We start from the raw sequence: 20,766 nt of genomic DNA, 5'->3' as shown, positions 1-20,766 counted from the left end.
TACTCAGTCATCAGCTACAAGGAGGTAAGTGCAGAAAAGCTACCTGTTTTCTTAGACTGACCAAGACTCCCAGTCATTCCATACACGCACCACCCTCTGCGTGAAGAAGTTGCCCCTTAGATCCCTTTTATATCTTTCCCCTCTCATCTTAAACTTATGCCCTCTACTTTTGGATTCCCCCACCCCAAGGGTAAAATCTTGCCTATTTACCCTATCCACACACCTCATGATTTTATAAACTTTGATAAGGTCAGCCCACCGCCTCCGACGCTCCAGGGAGAACAGCCCCAGCCTATTCAGCCTCTCCCTATAGCTCAAACCCTCACCATATTTATCATATGCTATGGAGTACAAGGTGTGAACAAGGAAGCTCCATTGTCAGAGAGGAGGAATAATTGTACAGCACCTTCATGATGTTGGTACATCCCAAATCAGTTTACAGTTGTTAAAGTACTATTGAAAAGTCATTGGTTTTGTAATGTAAGAAACTGAACACCCAATTTTCAGACAGCAATGTTCACAATGTGAGAACGTGAGAAATGTGAAAATGACCAGATACGTTAGTCCAGTAGTGTTGGTTGATGGATATATTTTAGTTAATATCAGGAATTTCTTTAAACACCATCCTTTGCAATCTTAAAAACATTATTCCAATTCCTAAGGGATGAAATAAATGCTTCTCTTCCACACGAGACCCACAAAGTAGGCTGTCTGGAAGCTGTGTTATCATCTGCCCCTGAATTGACTATTGCAGCTTTCAGTCATCTCCTTCTAATAGTCATTCTTCCCCACCACTTTAATTTGATCTTGCAATGCACAACAAGAAAAGCTCATCAGACCAGCTGAACATCACACCGAGAATTTTAATCTTCACCATTGGACACCTGATTTGCAATAAAAGAGGGAGGACTGCGGGGAAAATAGATTTTTTTCTCTCTGCTAAATGAAGCTTGTGGAAAACCAGTTCCCACTGGTGAAATATGTTTTAGAATAGACTGACACTGGTGTGTTTTCAAAATATTATGATTGGAAATTTGCACAATTGTTACGATTCCACCTGATGTTGACATGCTACAGGTCAGATCCCAAAGTGAAACCTGGTTTGTTAGATCCTAACATTGTTCTTTTTAAACTGTGGAGGTTTGTTACTGAATACATTCATGAGAGACTGCTGGTGTACTCTTAAATGAAAAATTTATTAGAAAAAGAAAATAATCATAAAATATATAACAACAAAGGGTTAGAAAGACTTCAATACACTAGAAAAGGATTCAAATTCATATATTCCTTTTATTCTAGCACCATCCTTAATAATTCTCAAAACTCAGTGAAGATGCACCACTATCTCTGCCCCAAAACTTCTCTCTCAGGCTTGCACATCTGTAACTAGCTTGTTTTAGGTGATTTTCTTTCCATTCACTGGATGCTATTTTCCATCAGCTGGTATCTCTCCCTGAGATAACCAAAACAAACCATAAACTAAACTCATTATTGCCTTTAAGTTTAGAGCAAACGCCATGAATTTGTTAAACTCAGTTTCCAATAGTCATAGAGTCATAGAGATATACAGCATGGAAACAGACCCTTCAGTCCAACTCATCCATGCCGACCAGATATCCTAAATAAATCTAGTCCCATTTGCCAGCATTTGGCCCATATCCCACTATAACCTTCCTATTCATATACCCATCCAGATGCCTTTTAAATGTTGCAATCCTATCCACCTCCACCACTTCTTCTGACAGATTATTCTATACTCACACCACCCTCTATGTGAAAAAGTTGCCTCTTAGGTCTCTCTTATATCTTTCTCCTCTCACCTATGCTGTCTACGCCAGGGAAAAGACCTTGCCTATTTATCCTATCCATGCCCCTCATGATTTTATAAACCTGTATACGATCACCCCTCAGCTTCTGATGCTCCAGGGAAAATAGCCCCAGCCTATTCAGCCTCTCCCTCTCGCTCAAACCCTCCAACCGTGGCAACATACTATAGGAAGGAGACCAGAATTGCACACAATACTCCACAAGTGGCCAAGCCAATGTCCAGTTCAGCCACAACATGACCTCCCAACTCCTGTACTCAATGCACTGACCAGTAAAAGCAAACACTTTTTTCACTAACCTATCTACCTTCAACTCCACTGTCAAGGAACTCTGAACCTGCACTCCAAGGTCTCTTTGTTCAGCAACACTCCCCAGGACCTTACCATTAAGTGTATAAGTCCTGCCCTGATTTGCCTTTTCAAAATGCAGCACCTCACATTTAAGTAAATTAAACTCCTCTGCCCATTGGCCCATCTGATCAAGGTCCCGTTGTACTCTGATGTAACCTTCTTTGCTGTCCACTACACCTCAAATTGTAGTGTCATCTGCAAACTTACTAACCATACCTCTTCATTTTCTGGCACATACCACGCCGACTTATTTTCTGGATTGTTCTGTCTCTCTCACTGGACATCTGTCTATAGGCATCAGCACCCTATTTTTCCTCTATTTTTCTTTTAATATAATGAATTGTTACTCCCCAGCTCTTCAATTCAAGGTTATAAAACCTCAATAAAATGCATGCAAACACAATAGGCATCCAGATTCCTTGATACCAAGGCGCCAACAACAGCTCAAAAAATGACAAACTGTGGCTTGTCCTTCTTAATACTAGATATGAAATATAAATTAAGCTTGAAGTTATACTTTGTTCTTAACACAATCAATGTATAAGAAGTGTACATGGTGGTTCTTAGGCGGAACATAAATTAGTCAGTGTTCAACTGTATTGATTAAAAAGGCCAATATATAAATATTGGAACAGTGGTTGTAATATCAAGGCTGCCTGTTGTTCATCTCAGAACATAGGAACAGAAGTAGCTATTTCAGACCTCAAACCTGTTCTGAAATTCAGTTACATCATGGCCGATCTGCTTTCAAACTGTTTACATTTTTAACACTGTCTGTATTATTATTAAAAACACTTTTGTACTTAACCAACTGGGAACTAATCTGGCATTCAGTGCCTGGGGCTACTGAGGAGATAAACAAGTCAGCTGGCTAACTGGATGAGGATCAAACAAGTGGAGGTAAGCAGCTGGGAAACACAGCATCAATGGAGCCAGAATGGAATCAAATACCGAAGAGCTACAGAGAGGGGAGATTTTTGTGGTTCGTATCTGGAGATACTGAACAAATGACCCATAAACTTTCTGATGTATTTTTTAAGAGAAAGAAAACTATTCCAAATTTTTTTTTATCTTATATACAGCTTTGATTCATTAATGATTTGGGTGCCATTCATTCAAGTACTCTTTGGGTCCTTGTCATATCAGGTCTTGGTTGAGTCTTTAAATTGACCATTTTGGACTCTGAACAGTCTGTTGCAAATTCTGGAGAGATTTTGTTTGGGAGTATCTAGTTGTGTCAAAGTACCAGACACCAGTGCCAGTTCAGGCAACCCTCTAGCAACGTTGGTGAAGCTTAGACTGATTTGGTACCTTGGGTGTTAAAAGAAAGTTAATCATAAAAGGCTTCCCAAAATATCCACTAGGTAATAGATATTCTAAATTCTTATCTAAACAGAGTAAATACATTTGGAGATTTGTGATAGTTAGAGTGGCTCTCACTTTGCCTGATATCTCATAAAGATAATGGAATTATCAGATTGGCTGATTTGTTGGATAAACTTTGGATCATGTAGCTATGCTTTGAAGAAGGCTTAATGAATCCAAACAAAATAAAGACAGAATCATTAGTCACTCTTTATCTTAATGAGCAAATTAAAAGCAATCACCTTTAAAAGGCATATAATAATAATTGTCAACATTTCTTATGCTTTCACCTGTACTTGAGTGTGCCAGTTTTATGCCCACCTTACTTTCTTTGAACAATTCTTTTTCAGAATTGTAACGGGACGTGCAAATAAGGACCACTGTTTTAAAAAAATCAAACTCTCTTATTTCTCTTTATGTTCATTCATTAAGTATTTTAATTTAAATAAGTGAATGGAGAAACCAGGGGCTGAATCACGTGATTTGTTTTAGTTAAATGTGATTTTTGTCAATTTTCGTGGAGGGTTTCTCTCCATGGACCCTAGTGGGTTTTCTCATTGCACCTCAATGTCTCAAATGCACCTCATTAATAACCTACTATGGTGCCCCATTCATTCAATAGTAGCTGGATTCTACCATTCACTGTTGGCTACTGCTGGGATATCTTGAAATAGAACATAATTTCTGATACTGTTGCCATCTTGGAACCCCAGCCATGTACCTGGCCAAGTGCTGGCAGTCCGAACTTACCCTTCACAGTCTACATAGTGGCAAAGCAGCCAAAAACCTGTGATTCTCAATGCACAGAAGTGGCATGATTGACACCTCTGTACATATACAACTCCACATTCGTACCCCAATCCCCATTTAAGAACCAGGCCATACAACTTACCACTCTATGGGGAGATCCCATCTTACAACCATCTTTAAGTCACTGCTACTCTTTCCTGAGGCCTGGTGTAGCTCAGCATCTTATCATCATTCAGTATGGGGCTATCACATTTCGGGGAGTCAAGCATTGTAATGAGAGGTGCCAATGTTTCCCAAACTGCAGTGTAACAGTGCAGATTTGGACTGGAAGTGAATTGGAAATGTGCCATGATGATGCAGAGAGACTGTGTGACTTGGGTGTCAGTGTTCATTGACATGATGCACACATGGCCATTGGCTTTGAGCAAGCCCGGAGATGTTGGTGCTGAGTGTACAAGAGGCAAACAACAAACTGACTTTCATGTTGGGAATTCTCATTTTTGTATCTGTCCAGCAGGTGGCAGAATGGGAATGTGTCTATTAATGAGGTAGGATTCTGTCTTAGTGAGAGGGATAACAAGAAGTAATGCCCCCTCATTGACATCTCACCGTTTCCGAGGGAATATCTCATTCTCAACATCTGGAACTCTGTTGGAAATTACAACTTGTTGCCCTAGATGTTGAGAAAAGTCTCACTCGATTTCTCATGTGGTCCTTCCAGGTTTCTCACTGAAGCTCACGAGCTTCAGGACCTCATAATATTTCAGCCCATGTTTCAACACAGATTAATAGATCACAAGACAGCCCTGCACCTTAATAGATCACAAGTTCATTTTATCTATTTAGGTCATTTGAATTCACCCATATAGAATGATCCTTAAGTCCCCTTCTTTACAGCCCCAAATTGATATTAAATGATTCCAGGTTATTACCTCCAGTGCTCTGAGTGTCTCTTTCTGATATTTGTGTGAACATGGACTTGCTAACATCAGTCCTAACTTTTGCTTAAACCTGTAACCCACACCTTCTCTCCCTTATTCTACTTCCTTCGTTTAAAATGTTTATACTGGTTTTTGTACTGTTTATAATCTTATACACTTATTTAAAAAAAAATCACTTTGAATTTCCCCTTTCAGATCTAAATATCCCAATTTTCGTTAGTTCCTTCTAATGAGAGTATTGCGGCTAGAGATCAACCCTGTGGCTCTTCTCTCTGGTAATTGAATATTGCCCATATGTCTCAGTGACCAGAATTGAACGCAATGATGTTTGACCTGAGCATTATGCAGGTTGATTGTAATTTTCTATGACTTAAGATCAACTGCTTTGATGCTGCAGCTCAACAGTCTATTGGCTTTGTTGACTTCTACTGTGCCACAGTCGGACTTTTTGAGAATGCTGACATCTTTTTCACCTTTAGCTATTTCAGCAAAATTTTCAGGGCACATGTATTACCTGTATTTCCGATCAAAATTTAATATTTTGCTTGTTTTCTGTTACTGCACAACTGCAAGATATCAACATTATATGTTAACAGCTGGAAATGGCATTTTTGATGGCTGACTCAGTGGTATAATTTGCTCCAATTTATGTTTTTTTAGCCATGCCATAAAAGTGGAGTTGGCTTAACCCTAGATTCACCAGTTAAGTAATAAATGTCTTCTGGTCTTTCATATAGCTTAACCAACATGCATAAAAAAGAAGGGAGAGCTGCTTATTGGTATAAATACTTGGAACACGGAGTGAGTTTCATTTCCTTGTTATTAGAGCAACGGGCAAATCAAATGAAGCTAAGACAAGCTTTAATTTTGCATTTGTTTGTCTTTAACCCATTGCAAGCTACACTCTCAAATAACTCTCCTAATTGTGTGAGGAAGCATTTCATCTATATGCTCGTGACTCTACATTTGATGCCTGATGAAGCGTGCAGTTGCACAATTTAAATTGTCGTTGATTTCAAATTCTCAATTGCCTTGAAGTGGTGTGGTGCAACAAAAAAGTATCTGGAAAATCATTTCACTTGTCCTCTAAGAGCACTTACAGCTGATAATTATCATCAAAATGTAGAGATTTTAATTAAATACTGGACAAAGAAAATTTGATTTTCTGTCAACATCCTTTTCTTGCTTTGAAAGTGTTAAAAATATTCTAATGCCACATGTTAATGGGATATCCATCTTTTTGAATCACTTCAGCTTCCAGTAAATCAATGTCTCTTCACTGAGTGAACATAATGATCTTATGATTTTATCATTTTATTGCTGTATTTCTAGCACAACTGGGCTCCTTTTCCTTCAGAAAAATTTTTCTGAAGAAGGGCCTAGGCCCGAAACGTCAGCCTTCCTGCTCCTCTGATGCTGCTTGGCCTGCTGTGTTCATCCAGCTCTACACCTTGTGCAGAAAGGTTTTTGTGTAATTGATTTTTTAAAAAATCGGCAAAAGTTAACTACTTGATCGGTACAAGTCACCAATTCTAAAAGAAGGATATAACTGCAAAGAGGCCATTTAACCTGTCATTTCTTGCACACTCTTTAAAAAGAGTCTTCTAATTAGTTCACACACCTTGTACTTTTCACCATTGCCTTTCATATTTTAGATTTTCAAATATTTGTCCAATTCTCCTTTTAATCTTATTATTAAAGAGCGTCCTACTGCTCTCCCAGCAACACTTTCCAGATCACAACTCACTGCACAAAAGAAGAATTTCCTCATCTCTTTTCTAGTTCTTAGACAATTGCCATCTGATCAATAACCACAACACCCACACCCCTAGTCCTATTACTGAAAACAATTTTGCCAATTTACTCTGATAAAATTGTTGATAATGTGGGCCACTTCTATTGAAATCTTCTATTAACCCTATTTTGCTCTAAAAGAGCCATTCCCATCATCTTTACTGTGATTAGTCAGGGGGTCCCACCCAATCAATATGCAAAGTTCGCACAAAGTCGGTTGGCTGTAACTGTGTGAATGGTCCGTAGGTAATTGATCAGTGACATCTCTAAAACTCTCTGCAGTAACCGCAAATTCCCCACAAGGATCAGGTAAGACAAACTTCCTCCCCACCCACTTTTTCTTATTATCTCTTCCCCAACATCATCGTTCTGCCCATCCAAATCTCATCAAAATTTCTCATGAATAAGCTTTAACAAGGCCTTGAAAACCTAAAAAGCCAAATATTTCTGAAGTTAATTGCTATAAACACAATGTTACAAGATCCAAAGTAGCAATAAGAAATAAGAAAACCTAGTACTGTATTCTGTCACTCTTTGTCATCTGTTTACTCGTATCTCCCAGCACATCAGTGCAAAAGATAAGGCTGAAGCATTCACAACAATCTTCAGCCAGAAGTACCAAGTGGATGATCCATCTCACCTTCCTCCAGAGGTGCCCAGCATTTTAAATAACAGTCTTCAGCCAATTCGATTCATTCCACATGAAATCAAGAGATGGTTGAAGACACTGGATAGCGCAAAGGCAATGGGTCCTGACAACATTCTGGTTATAATACTTAAGACTTGAGCTCCAGAACTTCCTGCTCCCCTAGCCAAGCTGTTCCAGTACAGTTACAACACTGGCATCTACCTGACAATGTGGAAAGTTTCCCCGGTATGTCCTGTACGTAAAAAGCAGGACAAATCCAACCCGGCCAATTACCGCCTCATCAGTCTCCTCTCAAACATCAGTAAAGTGATGGAAGGTGTCATCAACAGCGCTGTCAAGCAGCACCTGCTCAGAAATAACCTGCTCAGTGACGCCCAGTTTGAGTTCCGCCAGGACCATTCAGCTGCTGACCTCATTTTGGTTCAAACTGGGATAAAAGAGCTGAATTCCAGAGGTGAGGTGAGAGCGACAGCCCTTGACATCAAGTCTGTATTCAACCAAGGTGGGCATCCAGCAAAACTTTTATCAATGGTTATCAGGAGCAAACTCTCTGCTGGTTGGAGTCATACCTGATACATTCAAGATGGTTGTGGTTGTTGGAGGTCAGTCAGGACATCTCTGCAGAAATTTCTCAGGGTAGTATCCTAGGGTCAACCATCTTCAGTTACATCATCAATAACCTTCCCTCCATCATAAGGTCAGAAGTGGGGATGTTCACTGATGGTTGCACAATGTTCAGCACCATTCACAACTCCTCAGATAATGAGAGTCCATGTTCAAATGCAACAAGATCTGGACAATATCCAAGCTTGGACTGACAAATGGCAATTAATATTCATGCCACATGAATGCCAGGCAATGGGGACCATCTCCAATAAGAGACAATCTAATCACCACCTCTTGATATTCATTGAGGTTACCATCACTGAATCCACAACTGTCAACATCCTTGGGATTACCATTGACCAGAAACTCAACTGGACTCGCCACATATACACAGTGGCTACGGTTGTACTGTGTATAGTGTAATATAACTTTTTGCTTTCATTTCCCTATTCCATAACTAAGGAATATGCCTAGGTACTTGGTACATAAGATGGTGCCATGTGTTGGTGACATTGTTACACTGTAACTAATCTGTAACCGAAGAAGCTATACCTAGGTACCTTTGCACCTAAGATGGCATTGTAAGTGGCAACTTATAAACTTTTCACTGTACTCATTTGAGTACATGTGACAATAAAGCTAATTCATTAATTTGTTCATTTGTTCATTCATTTATTCATTCAAAAGCATGTCAGAGGCTAGGAATACAGCAGCAAGTAACTCACTTCCGGACTCTCCAGCACCTGTCCACCATCTACAAGGCACAAGTCAGGAGTATTTTGAAATACTCCCCACTTGTCTGGATGAGTGCAGCTCCAGCAACACTCAAGCAGGTTGACACCATCCAGGACAAAGCCCCCCAATTTACCGGCACTACATCCACAAACATTCACTCGGTCCATCACCGACGCTCAGTAGTAACAGTGTGTACTATTTACAAAATGCACTGCAGAAAATCACCAAAGATCTTTAGACAGCACTTTCCAAACACACAACCACTTCCATCAAGAAGGACAAGGGCAGCAGATACATGGGAACACCTCCAACTGCAAGATCCCCCCCAAGCCATTTGCCATATATTGCCTTTCCTTTAGTGTTGCTGCGTCAAATCCTGGAATTCCTTCCCTAATGGCATTGTGTGTCAACCTACAGCATGTGGACTGCAGTGGTTCAAGAAGGCAGCTCACCACCACCTTCTCAAGGGCAACTTGGACAGGCAATAAAATGCTGGCCAGCCAGCAACAATGAATAAAACAGTCCCACTTCATCAAAGTGGCCACACAGAAAACAATATGTCCCCAGAGTTGTTTCTTCTCAACAACAAACTGCACTTACTACAGCACTTAATGGAATAAATGTCCCACAAATAAACAACAAGCATTCTGTGAATAATCAGATTTTAAAGAATTGGAATGTTGTGCTGGGAAAGTTAAAGTGTATTTTTCAAGATCACACAGAAAGTTAAAAAAAACTAGGCTTTAAATTTCTCTGTAGAGTTGATCTGGACCTAGGAATAATTTGAAGATCTTTAATGTTGAAAACTACAGTATCACAATCTAACCTTACCTTGGCAAAAAATCTGAGCATCTATTTTAGTTACAGATTTGCATGCAAATGCTGTATTTAAAGGGAGGCCAAAGAAACTGCTTTTATCTGTCCTTCTCTGATGTAGGTATAAAAGTTTAAACTGTTAATTTACTTATTTATCTGTTTCAGAACATTGTCTTTTTGATGTTGCCAGCTAGAATGAGACCAGAGCCTACAAGTTACTGTGACCGTTGATAACATTACATAGGTGTCATATCAAATTCCCACCTTTGCTGTTTTCGTGGAATTGCCAACCTCATTTTAATAAAATAATCCAGTTGAGAGAATGTTGCAAGCTGCAGATGTTAATTCAGATGTTAATTCCCAAAACTTAATGATTAAATGTGTTGCTTAAATTCACAAGGAAGGCTCCACCATGAATCATTCCCTTTACAACTGAAATTCAACCAATTTTAGTGAAATATAGATGTCCTCAAATCATGATTCCGTATTAATGCACCTCAGTTGATGGTAACCCACCTCTGAACCAGAAGGTGGTGTTCTCAACTATCTCAGCTCCAGGACATCTCTGCAGAAATTCCTGAGGACTGTGTGCTGGGCCCAACCATCTTCAACTGCGTCATCAATGACCTTCTCTCTATCGTAATGTCTGAAGTGGTGATATTTGCCAAGGATTGGACAATACTTAGCACCACTTGTGACTCCCCGAATACTGAAGCAGTGCATGTCCAAGACCGGGAACAATGTTCAGAACTGGGCTGATAAGTGACCATTAACATTCGTGGTACACAAGTGCCAGGCAATGAGCGGCTCCAACAGGAGAGAATTTGACCCTCTGAAATCTAACTCTTTACATTCAATGGCATTTCCATCGCTGAATACTCCACTGCCAATATTTCAGGAGCAGTCACCCTGACCTGCCCTCTTGAGTTTAGATATTTGTCCATGTTTGGACCAAGACTGTAACAAGCATCAAGCTGATGTTGTCCATTATACCTTGGTGGCAACATGGCGGAGAGTTTACATGCATGAAGGGGACTGGAACCCAGTGTGTCTCATTTTGCATTACTTTCCTTCTCTTTTCCTCTACGTTGCTCAGCTCGTTTGGTAATGCTATACAAGTTGCTGAGCCATCCTCAGAATTTTAAAATAGTAAGTTAAGCAGAAGGCCAGCAGATTCATGTGGCCCAAATCTTCTGCACTCTGTCTTGTCAAAAATTAGAAGCACTGCAGAAGATGTGGAGGTGCAAATGTACTGGCCTTTGTGGAAATTGCACAGGAAAGTTTGAACTTGCGCTAGGTAATTTGCCTCCCGCTTGAGGCCCTCTGGAAATGTCCCTGATTCTCAACTGAAGTTGGAAACTAGTGAGCACTTACTTAGTGCTTTCCTGCATAATGCACCCAAAAGTGTTGACCAGCTTAAAACTTGGTCTGATACCTCAGCAACACCACAACTCATCATCACCTCCTGCCCCCATTCCCAATCACCAGTCTCTGACCTGTTTACTCACTCCACACAACCAGAACCATCTAACTCTGGAATATCCTCTGAACCAGACCCAATTCCCTCTTGACCTGGCTTGACTACCTCACTGATAAACTGACAAACTGACCACACTCCAACCCATCCCAAACTGATCTGATTACCCCCTGACCTGACATCCACTCACCACCACCCCCCCCCCCCTTATGCACCTCAATCTCTCACCCACCTAGCTCACCCACCCCACCCATTTCTCTCATTTCAATCTAAAATCTTATCTTGCTACTCTACAGTCAATTCAGGTCCTCTTCAACGTTGTTGTTTGACATGCAGTGCACATTTTGGCTGTGCAAAAGGTAGGAAACTGGAAGATGAGGACACCTTTCCTTTTCAAGACTTCCCAGATGAGGAATTAAATGAGGATTCAGATGAGGAACATGAAGATGCCATTCAGCAAATTAATACCAGAAGGTCAGTAGAGTGGTACCAGGGAGATGCCAGAGTCCTTGATAATGATGCTATTCACTTGAAGAACTGGAGGTCTGTTGTCACCAATAATCAAATGCCATCTTTCATGTGTCACCTGACTGGTAAGACACTGCTGATATGCCAATGCCTCACATCACTGTGTTGTGTTACTAGGTGCCTTGATTGGTTTTGTCGAACTATGTTGGACATATTCTATACTTATGATGAGTCCGGGAAGTAGTGCTCACTGGCAGGGAGCTGGTGTAATGGTTCCATATTGACTTCATGCACTTACCTGTCCCAATATCACCCAAAATTAAGCAGCAAAGTCAGGAAAACCCAAACCATTCAATCTATGTGAAATAATCCCACTTACTATGTGCAGTGAGAACATCAGTCGAAGGTAAAAGCAATGTGTACACATTAGTTCAAAGAATAAGCCAGCTGCCAGACTATTTGCTGCGTAATGCCTTGTACAGTTTTAGCAAGAATTCTCCACTTCTATACCACATCTACTTTGCAATAAAACCAACTTCCCTTTCGTCTTCCGGATTATTTATTTATACCTGCATGCTAACATCTTGTGATTTATCTACAAGGATTTGTGGATTCCTCTGTACTACAACAGTCTGGCAAAGAGTCAGCCAGTGACATGTTTTATTCAAAGTGTCATCTGCACTGAATACTAAACAAAAGCTTGTAAATTTTTATTTCACTATGAAATGCTTGATACTGAATCAACGACAACTTCACAGTACATTTTGCTGTTCAGTAAGAATGGATGTTTCCACAAGCACAGTAACAGTGGAATAAATACGTAAATAATAAGATATTTAGTGGCTCCAGAATTTGAGTAGATTGAATTCAGTCAGTGAACCTTGTGTCTTGCACCTCTGTTTTTGCACAAATTCTAAGAGTTGGCCCAGACACTTGCAGAAAATTACTGACTTGGGGTTTCTCTTCACCTATCCAGGTAAAGGCGACTTGATTGGCTCTGACTTTTTGGCAAAGGACCAAGTGATTAAGACCAATGCAAACGTGAAGGCTTTGACCTACTGTGATCTGCAGTATATTATCCTGAAGGGGCTGAGGGAAGTACTGGAGCTGTACCCTGAATACGCGCAGAAATTCATTGAGGACATTCAGCATGACTTGACGTACAACCTGCGAGTGGGGAATGATGCCGATGTAAGTTCATGCCCTTAAATTATCGTAGGTGTACTCTTGCGTATTTTTCAAATTTATAAATCCCACAATTTATAAAATATGTGAGGTACAAATTCCTGAGCTTCCGCAGTTTAGTAATAAGTGCAATCTATACACAGTTGGTGCGGAGATAGTTGATTGCAGCTTAGACAAGACTCAGAGGTGGCCGAGTTGGCCTTGAAACATTTGGGCTAAGGAGAAAGGAAAAAGCAAGAGTTGGGCTCAAAAAGCTCTTAGGAGATGGTCCTGCATTGTGGGTCCCCTACCCCGAGCCACTTGGTCTCTCCAGTTCCCTGTCCACTTTGCAGACCTGGTCAAAACCTCCAAATTTGTCCACACCTTCAATCATTGGGTGTAATTTCTCTCTTCCTTCTCTCTTTAGCATCCATTTCCTCACAGCCAGCTGAAGAGCACCTTGGATTGTTTCTTTAAGTCATGCAAAATCAAGACGTTTTTGATACAGAGAGGAGGGAAGAAAAATTGATAAAAAAAATTAAAGATAAAAGTTGTCTTTTTTTGCAAATCTCATACAAAAGGAAGCATGAGGACTACAAAATGTGGCTGACACCATTCATCACTGCCAAGCACAGCATGGAATGGGGGGGGAGCGGGGGGAGGGCAATTTTTTATAATGGTGGTGAAATCAGACAGGGCATTTCTGAAGGATTTTCATGTGATTAGTCTGGGAAATTGAAGGCAACCAAATTTAGAAACATATAATTGTGCAGTGCTACAGCTTTTACTGTTGGGAATTAAAAGGTATTTCAGCTTCAAATGAGTACTGACAGACTGTTTCTAATAATACCTGGCATGCTTAAAATACAGCAGCTTGTTCTGGAGCTCTGAAAGTCTCTCAGGGACTTTGGCTGATATTAGAGCTAAAAATAGCAGGATGTACTCTCCCTTCTCTCCAGCCTCATCAATAACACAAGACAGGGCAGGCTTCTCTGCACATGCTGATACCACTGTTTCAAGAGCATGGAAGGGGAAAAAAAATTGATTTGCAGATTCTAGTAATTACCTCCCAAACAATATGTGGCAGTAGAAAAAATGAGAACGACGGTTTCAGTAATTCGAGTAAATCCTTCCTTGCGTTTGCAAACTGTCTGAAAGAGTCATGACTGCACATAAATTGAAGCCTGCTTGTTTGCTCAAAGGATTTGTGCACGTGGGCAATTTTTTAACCTTTCTTCTGGCTAGCTAGCAGCTCCGAGTTCCTGAAGGGATTGCTTCTCTTGCTAAAAATAGAAGTTGGAAGGCTGAATGAGTCCAGGTTCATGAATTATTAAGAGCGAGAGTTAAATATACGTGGCAGGTTTATAATGAGAAGCTTCCATGAAATCCCTTGTGCTGTTCTCATGCCACCAGATTCACCTTCACTAGAAATTTCAGAAAGAGAAAAGGGATTACATGTGTTTCCCAAAAAATATGATTCAGATTTGCCTTTTTTTTTGAGGTTAGCAAAGTGCTTTTGATAACCCCTTGAAATGACTGTATTTTTTAATTTCACAGATAGGTCAGTTAACATCACCATCACTGCACATAGCCCAGTGAGTATTAACACTTTCAATCCAGCTAAAGCTGCACTGCTTTTTCTAATTTACAATTTTTGGTGATCTTGTTTCTGCTTATCCACATTAAGACATGTCAGAAATATGATCTTCCTTATTAAAACTCTGATGCAGCATCAAATTCTCTCATCAGTTATAGCACATGCCAAACTTGCAATATTACCTGACATAAAAATATGTCTGAACCTCCACAAGCGCATCTTCTAAGATTCTCTAGCCATTTTAAGTCAGACAGCTTGTTTTAGGGTAGACATTTGACTGCACCATAACAATATTATAGGCACAAGTAGCCAATTTGATAGATGGTCTGCATTTACCCATTCTGCACTGACCCACCTTACTGGATCAGGATTTGTCAATAGGCCTCCAGGGAGTGGTGCACCAAAGCATTTAAAATGTTCATTCTAATATTGAAATAAAGGCTCTTCCTTGTTTTTGAACCCTTTTTCTGGACTGTCTGGCATAACATGTGATGAATTCAGCCAGAATATTACAGCACCAACAGATAGCAAGGACTCTGTAAAGTGTTCCATTTAAAATGTTAATCACAGCGCTGAGAAGCAGCAAAGAAGACACCAGTAGTTGGAGAGAAGGAGGGCATTCACCAGCAATAGGCTATTCTCACAGTGGGAGCAATCTTAATAGCTCAGCAACGCTGAAGAACAATTTCTCCTGTATCTTTGTTTCACGAAAGAGGCGATCTGTTAAGCTGTGTCACTTACTGCAACCACAGCTGGAGACTCAAACCAGGGCATGGACGGCTCTGAACTGCTTCCAAGCTACAGCTGGCCACATAAGGGACCGTTCAAAGTGGCAGCAGCATGTAACTGGACTCAGGAATTTCTGACTTCAGCAGAATGTAGGATACAGAAAACTACACTCACAGTACCATACATATTCCCTGCCTTCATCCTAGCATCTTTTGCAATGGAAATTATTCCACTCTCTGAAAGTTCAGCTGACAGAAAGTGCATCACACTGGTTTATACTCAGTATCCTGACGGCATTATTAGTTCATTCATCCTGTTCGAATGGTCTATTTTACGTTTATTCCAAACAGATAATCAATGACAGTCTACTTCTTTGCAAAAAACATCTCCCCCACGACGTGGCTCATGACAGGTCATACTCATCTTAGAGCGTTTCATATGAACCATCTTTTCTAACCCAAAATCATCAGTAGTTAGGCTACACTGATTACCATCGTCCTCATTGTCATCACCTAATTGCTTTCCTTCAGCTAGCATTATTCTCACTAAAAACATCAACAATAAATCCAGAAAAAATTGCACCAACAATTCTCTTCCATAGATGTACAATAGGAAGAATCGAATATTACCATAACACAAACATCTTAATGCCTGTCTTTTGTGCTCTATTTTAATTCTCCTTCAAGATGTATTCCTAGGTGATTGTGTGCAGCTTAGAGCCCCAACACAGTTGAAACTGCAATCTTCAATGCCTTGAATCATCGCACAGCCTTCCCTATGTAACTTGAAGTTCCTGATGTATCCTTAGCAGCCCATTCAGTAGAATAGACACTTAAGTCGGCTTTTGAGGTCTCTTCAGTAAGGCCAGCATGTGATATCAATTGTGCCACACTATTCCCCCCGGGTCCATAAACATTGATTTATCTTCATGTGACAATCCTTCCTTTGGGCTATCCTGTAAAGTACATGGTACAATTCTTATCTTTACAGCACTGATGAAGTCACTGAATTATTGGATCCATCTCCTGGGAGTTAGCTTTCCAGCACTGAGATCCTCTGCAATGTTGTATTACTTGCAGTGGAGATAATACCTGGTGAACTTCCTGGGTGTCAGACCCCAAGGGGGAAACAGGAATTCTTCCCCTTGGTGCTGGCCAAATGCTGGAGGGACAGCCTGGTTATTCTGTTCCTCTTACAACCGTTTCTCTCCACATGTGGTGTTTGTCTGGTGTCTACAACCAGAGGTTTATATCTCCTTTCAGAGATGCTGACTACCATTGATTGATTTTCCACTTGTCCCAAAGGCTGTGCAGCCAACAAACATAGTGTGTAACGCTGTCTGTAGACCTGCCAGCTGACACGTGAATTTCACATTGTCTTTGCACCAACATGAACAAGTCCATGCAACAGGCAGTAAATGTTCTAGGCCATGTTCTGGATGGAGATCCTTTCCCACCAGAGTTTTTGTTGTGTTACAGACAGTAGAGAGACATGATAAATTTCCTCATCCCTCAGCTATCTGCAATGAGCTGCATACATGGGATTTTAAATCTTTTGAATTACCTTTAGTAATAAAAAAGTAAGGGTTCATATTAAAAATTAATGTTAGACATGAGGCAGGCTTTCTGGTACATTTAAATCAGAGCATAAGGTAAACAACTGTTGACAAAACACCCTGAAATGTAAAAGCAATAAAATTACTCCCTCAAACACAGAAACACAAACACACACAAGTAAGATGAAGCAAGCATTTAGGTTATTGACAGAATAATAAGAAGCGAATCACATGTTTAAGTTAGTCCTTAAAGATGCACATGTTGCCTATCTTAATAGGTTTTCTTTCATGGTTCTTTGGAGATAAGTGAAAATTGGACGTCTCTGGGTTTCCAGAGAAAGATGTGTTCAAGTTCCTGTGAAACATTTTGCAGGCAAAGACAAATTAGACATTGTGTCTCTGGATGGGTTAACTGTTTATATGAGGCAGGCTTCATCACTTCCTCTAATGTCCTATCAGCTCCAGACTGACTTTATCTGGCTAGTTCCTGAAGTAATCAGCAGCCAGTTTTGATCGTGGGGCCAGGTCCTACACAGTGCAGAACAGTTGAGAAAATCGAACCAATGGTTTGCCATAGTAGTTTGCCGCAACAGTGGTTGCTGTATTCTCTGATATAAATGTCCAGCATCACAGACAGCCGCTTTGACAGCCCCTGTGAAAGGATAAGAATGTGGTTACTGTACTAGCAGGGTAGGATGCTAAGTGGATGGGATACAAGGACAAAAGGTGGGAAGGAGACCAAGTAAGTGATGGAGTGTTTTGGGTAGGTTGTCATGGCTGGGGAATGTTGTATCCACATGGGGAGAGGAAGGTTGTTTTGTTCAACAATAGGGGCAAGCTGGTCCTGCAGGACGAGAGGGTGCCAGGTCCCAGGGTGGTGGAGGGTGTCAATTTCCTGAGCAATTCCTACCAAAGTCAGGGATTCTGCAGGGTCCCAATATGCAATTCTCATTGAGAATTCTCAGGTCGGGGAATAACAGGGCTAAATGCAGAGACTAGCAGCTATGTCCTGTAGGACCCAACCAGTTTGATCAGTAGTACTGCTGCTGAGCCACTCACGGTGGTGAACGTTGAAATCCCCCATCCAAAGTACAATTTTCATTCTTGGCATCCTCAGCACTTCTTCCAAGTGTTGTTCAACATAGAGAAGTACTGATTAATCAGCCAAGGGAGGCCAGGATGGACAATCAGTCAGAAGTTTTCTTGCCCATGTTTAACCTGAAGCCATGAGACTTCATGTGGTCTGGAGTCAATGTTAAGGATCCCCAGGGCAATTCCTTCCCGAGTGTATACCACTGTGCTGCCACCTCTGCTGGGTCTGTCCTGCTAGTTGGACAGGACATATCCAGAGACGGTGAGAGTTGTGTCGGGGACATCGTCTGTTAGGTATGATTCCATGAGTATGTCTGTATCAGGCTGTTGCTTGATTATTCTGTGAGACAGACCTTCCAATTTTGACACAAGTCCCCAGATGTTAGTAAGGATAACTTTCCAGAGTTTGACAGGGCTGTTTCTATCGGTGCCTAGATTAATGGCAGCTGGTTGTCTGGTTTCATTTTTTTGCTAAGACTTTGTAGCGATTAATACAACTGAGTGGTTTACTACGCCATTTCAGATGGCAATTGAGAGTCAATCACATTGCTGTGCGTCTAGAATTGTTATAGGCCAGACCAGGTAAGGATGGCAGTTTCCTTCTCTGAAGAACGTTAATGAGCCAGATGGATTTTTCCAACAATTAACAATGGTTTCATGGTTATCAGCAGATTCTTAATTTTGCCATGGCGGAATTTGAACCCAAACATTAGCTGAGTTTCTGAATTAATAATCTAGCGATAACACCACTAGGCCTTCGCTGCCCCTAATACTGTTCTTCTAATCTACCACTTTGTCACTTCAATGTGGATTTACTTCATCCTGGGTCTGCAACCTTGGTTTAAATTGTTTGTGTGACCCTTGATTTCCTTCGTTGTAGCCTTGCTTCATGATTTTTACTTGCTTTGGAAGTGATGCTCAATCTCGGCTGTCTGCACTTTTCTCATTCTTTTGCTTTCCTGGCCTGTAATACTGCACAATTCCTTAACCTTCCAACACATATTTTAACGTGACTCATGGAACCTCTGATGTCTGTGAGCTCCCCCAGCCTCAGAACATTTCCTCCAGACCATCACATTGTGAAGCAGTCTGCTTTGGAGTAACTCCAGGGAGTTCCTAACTCTCCTCCTGTAGTGTGTTTCCTCCCCAGTCTGAAATGCTTTTACCTTGTTGCATTCTGCCACGATGGTATTTTTCTTTAAGGTCCTTAAATCTTTAGCTCTTCCTGACTGCTGACTGCACAAACAGACAACTTAAAGTTGTATTTGAAAATCTCAGACCTCCACTGCTGCCAGCATATTGTATGTGTACTTAAATGGAATATACACTGCTGCTCACCATGTTGTATGTGCAGTTAAACAGAGTCTGCACCTCATCATGAGGTAGGTTCGCTACCATCATCCTCATACAAAGTAAGGATCTCCTTGTCCACTGTGCTAGAGGAAACTTTCTTACTGGCCTAAACAGAAAAGGCTCTTTTATTAAACAGAAGTGGTTTGCTGCATGTTATTAATTAATGTAGTTTACGTTTGTACGATAAGCATTATTACAGAGACTGTGAGGTGAATCTGGATATTAGGTCCTACTTCTCCAAGATCCTAAGCTGTTTTTCCCACAAGTCCATATGACAGCTTCATTGTAAAGACTGTTTATGGCACTCCTCAGAGTTAACCCTTTAAGATATATACACAACACTTGTTAGCTGCAAATTGTGAACTGCACTGAACCACTAAGAATCATAGAATCCCTGCAGTGCTGAAAGAGGCCATTTGGCCTATCTAGTCTGCATCAACCCTCTGAAGAGCATCCTAACCAAACCCACACCCCACTTGGATGAGTTGGTGTCAGTAGCATTTCAAAGCAGTATCAAATCAAATCAACAAAATATTTGATTCATTTTATCGTTTGTTGATTTGTTTGGATAAATTTCAAATCTGCGGTCTCATCCTCAAACTTTAACTTGCCCAAACACTATATCACATGAAATTGGAAAAATGGCTTTTCTAATTCAGGCAGATATCATGGCCACCTGAAGAAACGTGGCCCAGTTAAGGTAACAGCAACAGCGAATAAAGCGTAGGTTTGGGAAGAAATTTTTAACCATGTAGTGAGTCACCATTTTACAGCAAGAAGGTGGTGTTAAAAGCATTGCCAGAGTCTAAGTTCTTTCTGCATGAGTTTTTAAAAAAAAATTACATTTCTTTATACATACCCATGATTGGCTTGTTATAATTATTCAAAAGACCTCACGTGTAAGGTCTAATAATAGTTAATTCGAAGGGCCGAATGATCTACCGTTGCTCTCATGTTCTGTGTTTGCTTGTCATTCTGTCAGCACAGGTCATTTCATTGGTCTAGGTTTTGTTTTGTGCACTTTGCAGTTGGAATATGAACGCAATGGAGGCCTTATCCAAAAGCTACCCTCTATCCTGGAGGATGAAGAACTTGAAGATGATGAGAACACACCCCTGGCTCCCAATGCAAATAGTACCACAGGAATAATATCACCCATCAAAGCATTTTGTTCACCTAAGATTAGTAAATGTTCACTGCCAGTGAAACACTTGTCCAGGCCAGCTACTCCCCCCACAGGCACCTTGAACAACAGCAATAAAGATGTTGGCAGAGGCAGACTTTCAAACAGCAATGGAAGCAAGCCATCCAAATTGCAAATCCCTGCTATAAACTGTACTGCAGCCCCTGACCTCAGCCCAAGGTAAGTGGCTTTCATACCTATTAAAATCTCAGTTCAGTGAAGTTTTTATTCAGTTCATCATCACAATGCAGCCAGACCAGATGACACAAATCATTTCCAACAGGTCACAGTCAAGGTGTTATTTTTAATGTTAGG

The 20,766-nt window shown here is 40.7% G+C and overlaps 1 protein-coding gene across 1 annotated transcript in view; it reads left to right on the top strand.

Moving 5' to 3' along the window:
• Positions 1-20,766, top strand: part of kcnh3 (potassium voltage-gated channel, subfamily H (eag-related), member 3) — a 546,526-nt gene that overhangs the window by 479,760 nt on the left and 46,000 nt on the right. Inside the window, exons 12-13 of the mRNA XM_048598723.1 lie at positions 12,755-12,969; positions 20,297-20,631. Of these exons, the coding sequence (XP_048454680.1) occupies positions 12,755-12,969; positions 20,297-20,631 (550 nt within the window). The remainder of the gene's footprint in view (positions 1-12,754; positions 12,970-20,296; positions 20,632-20,766) is intronic.

Source organism: Rhincodon typus, chromosome 7, assembly GCF_021869965.1.
Source record: "Rhincodon typus isolate 14 chromosome 7, sRhiTyp1.1, whole genome shotgun sequence".
NCBI lineage: Eukaryota > Metazoa > Chordata > Chondrichthyes > Orectolobiformes > Rhincodontidae > Rhincodon > Rhincodon typus.
The sequence above is the reverse complement of the archived record's forward strand: the minus strand, read 5'-3'. Positions and strand labels throughout refer to the sequence as shown.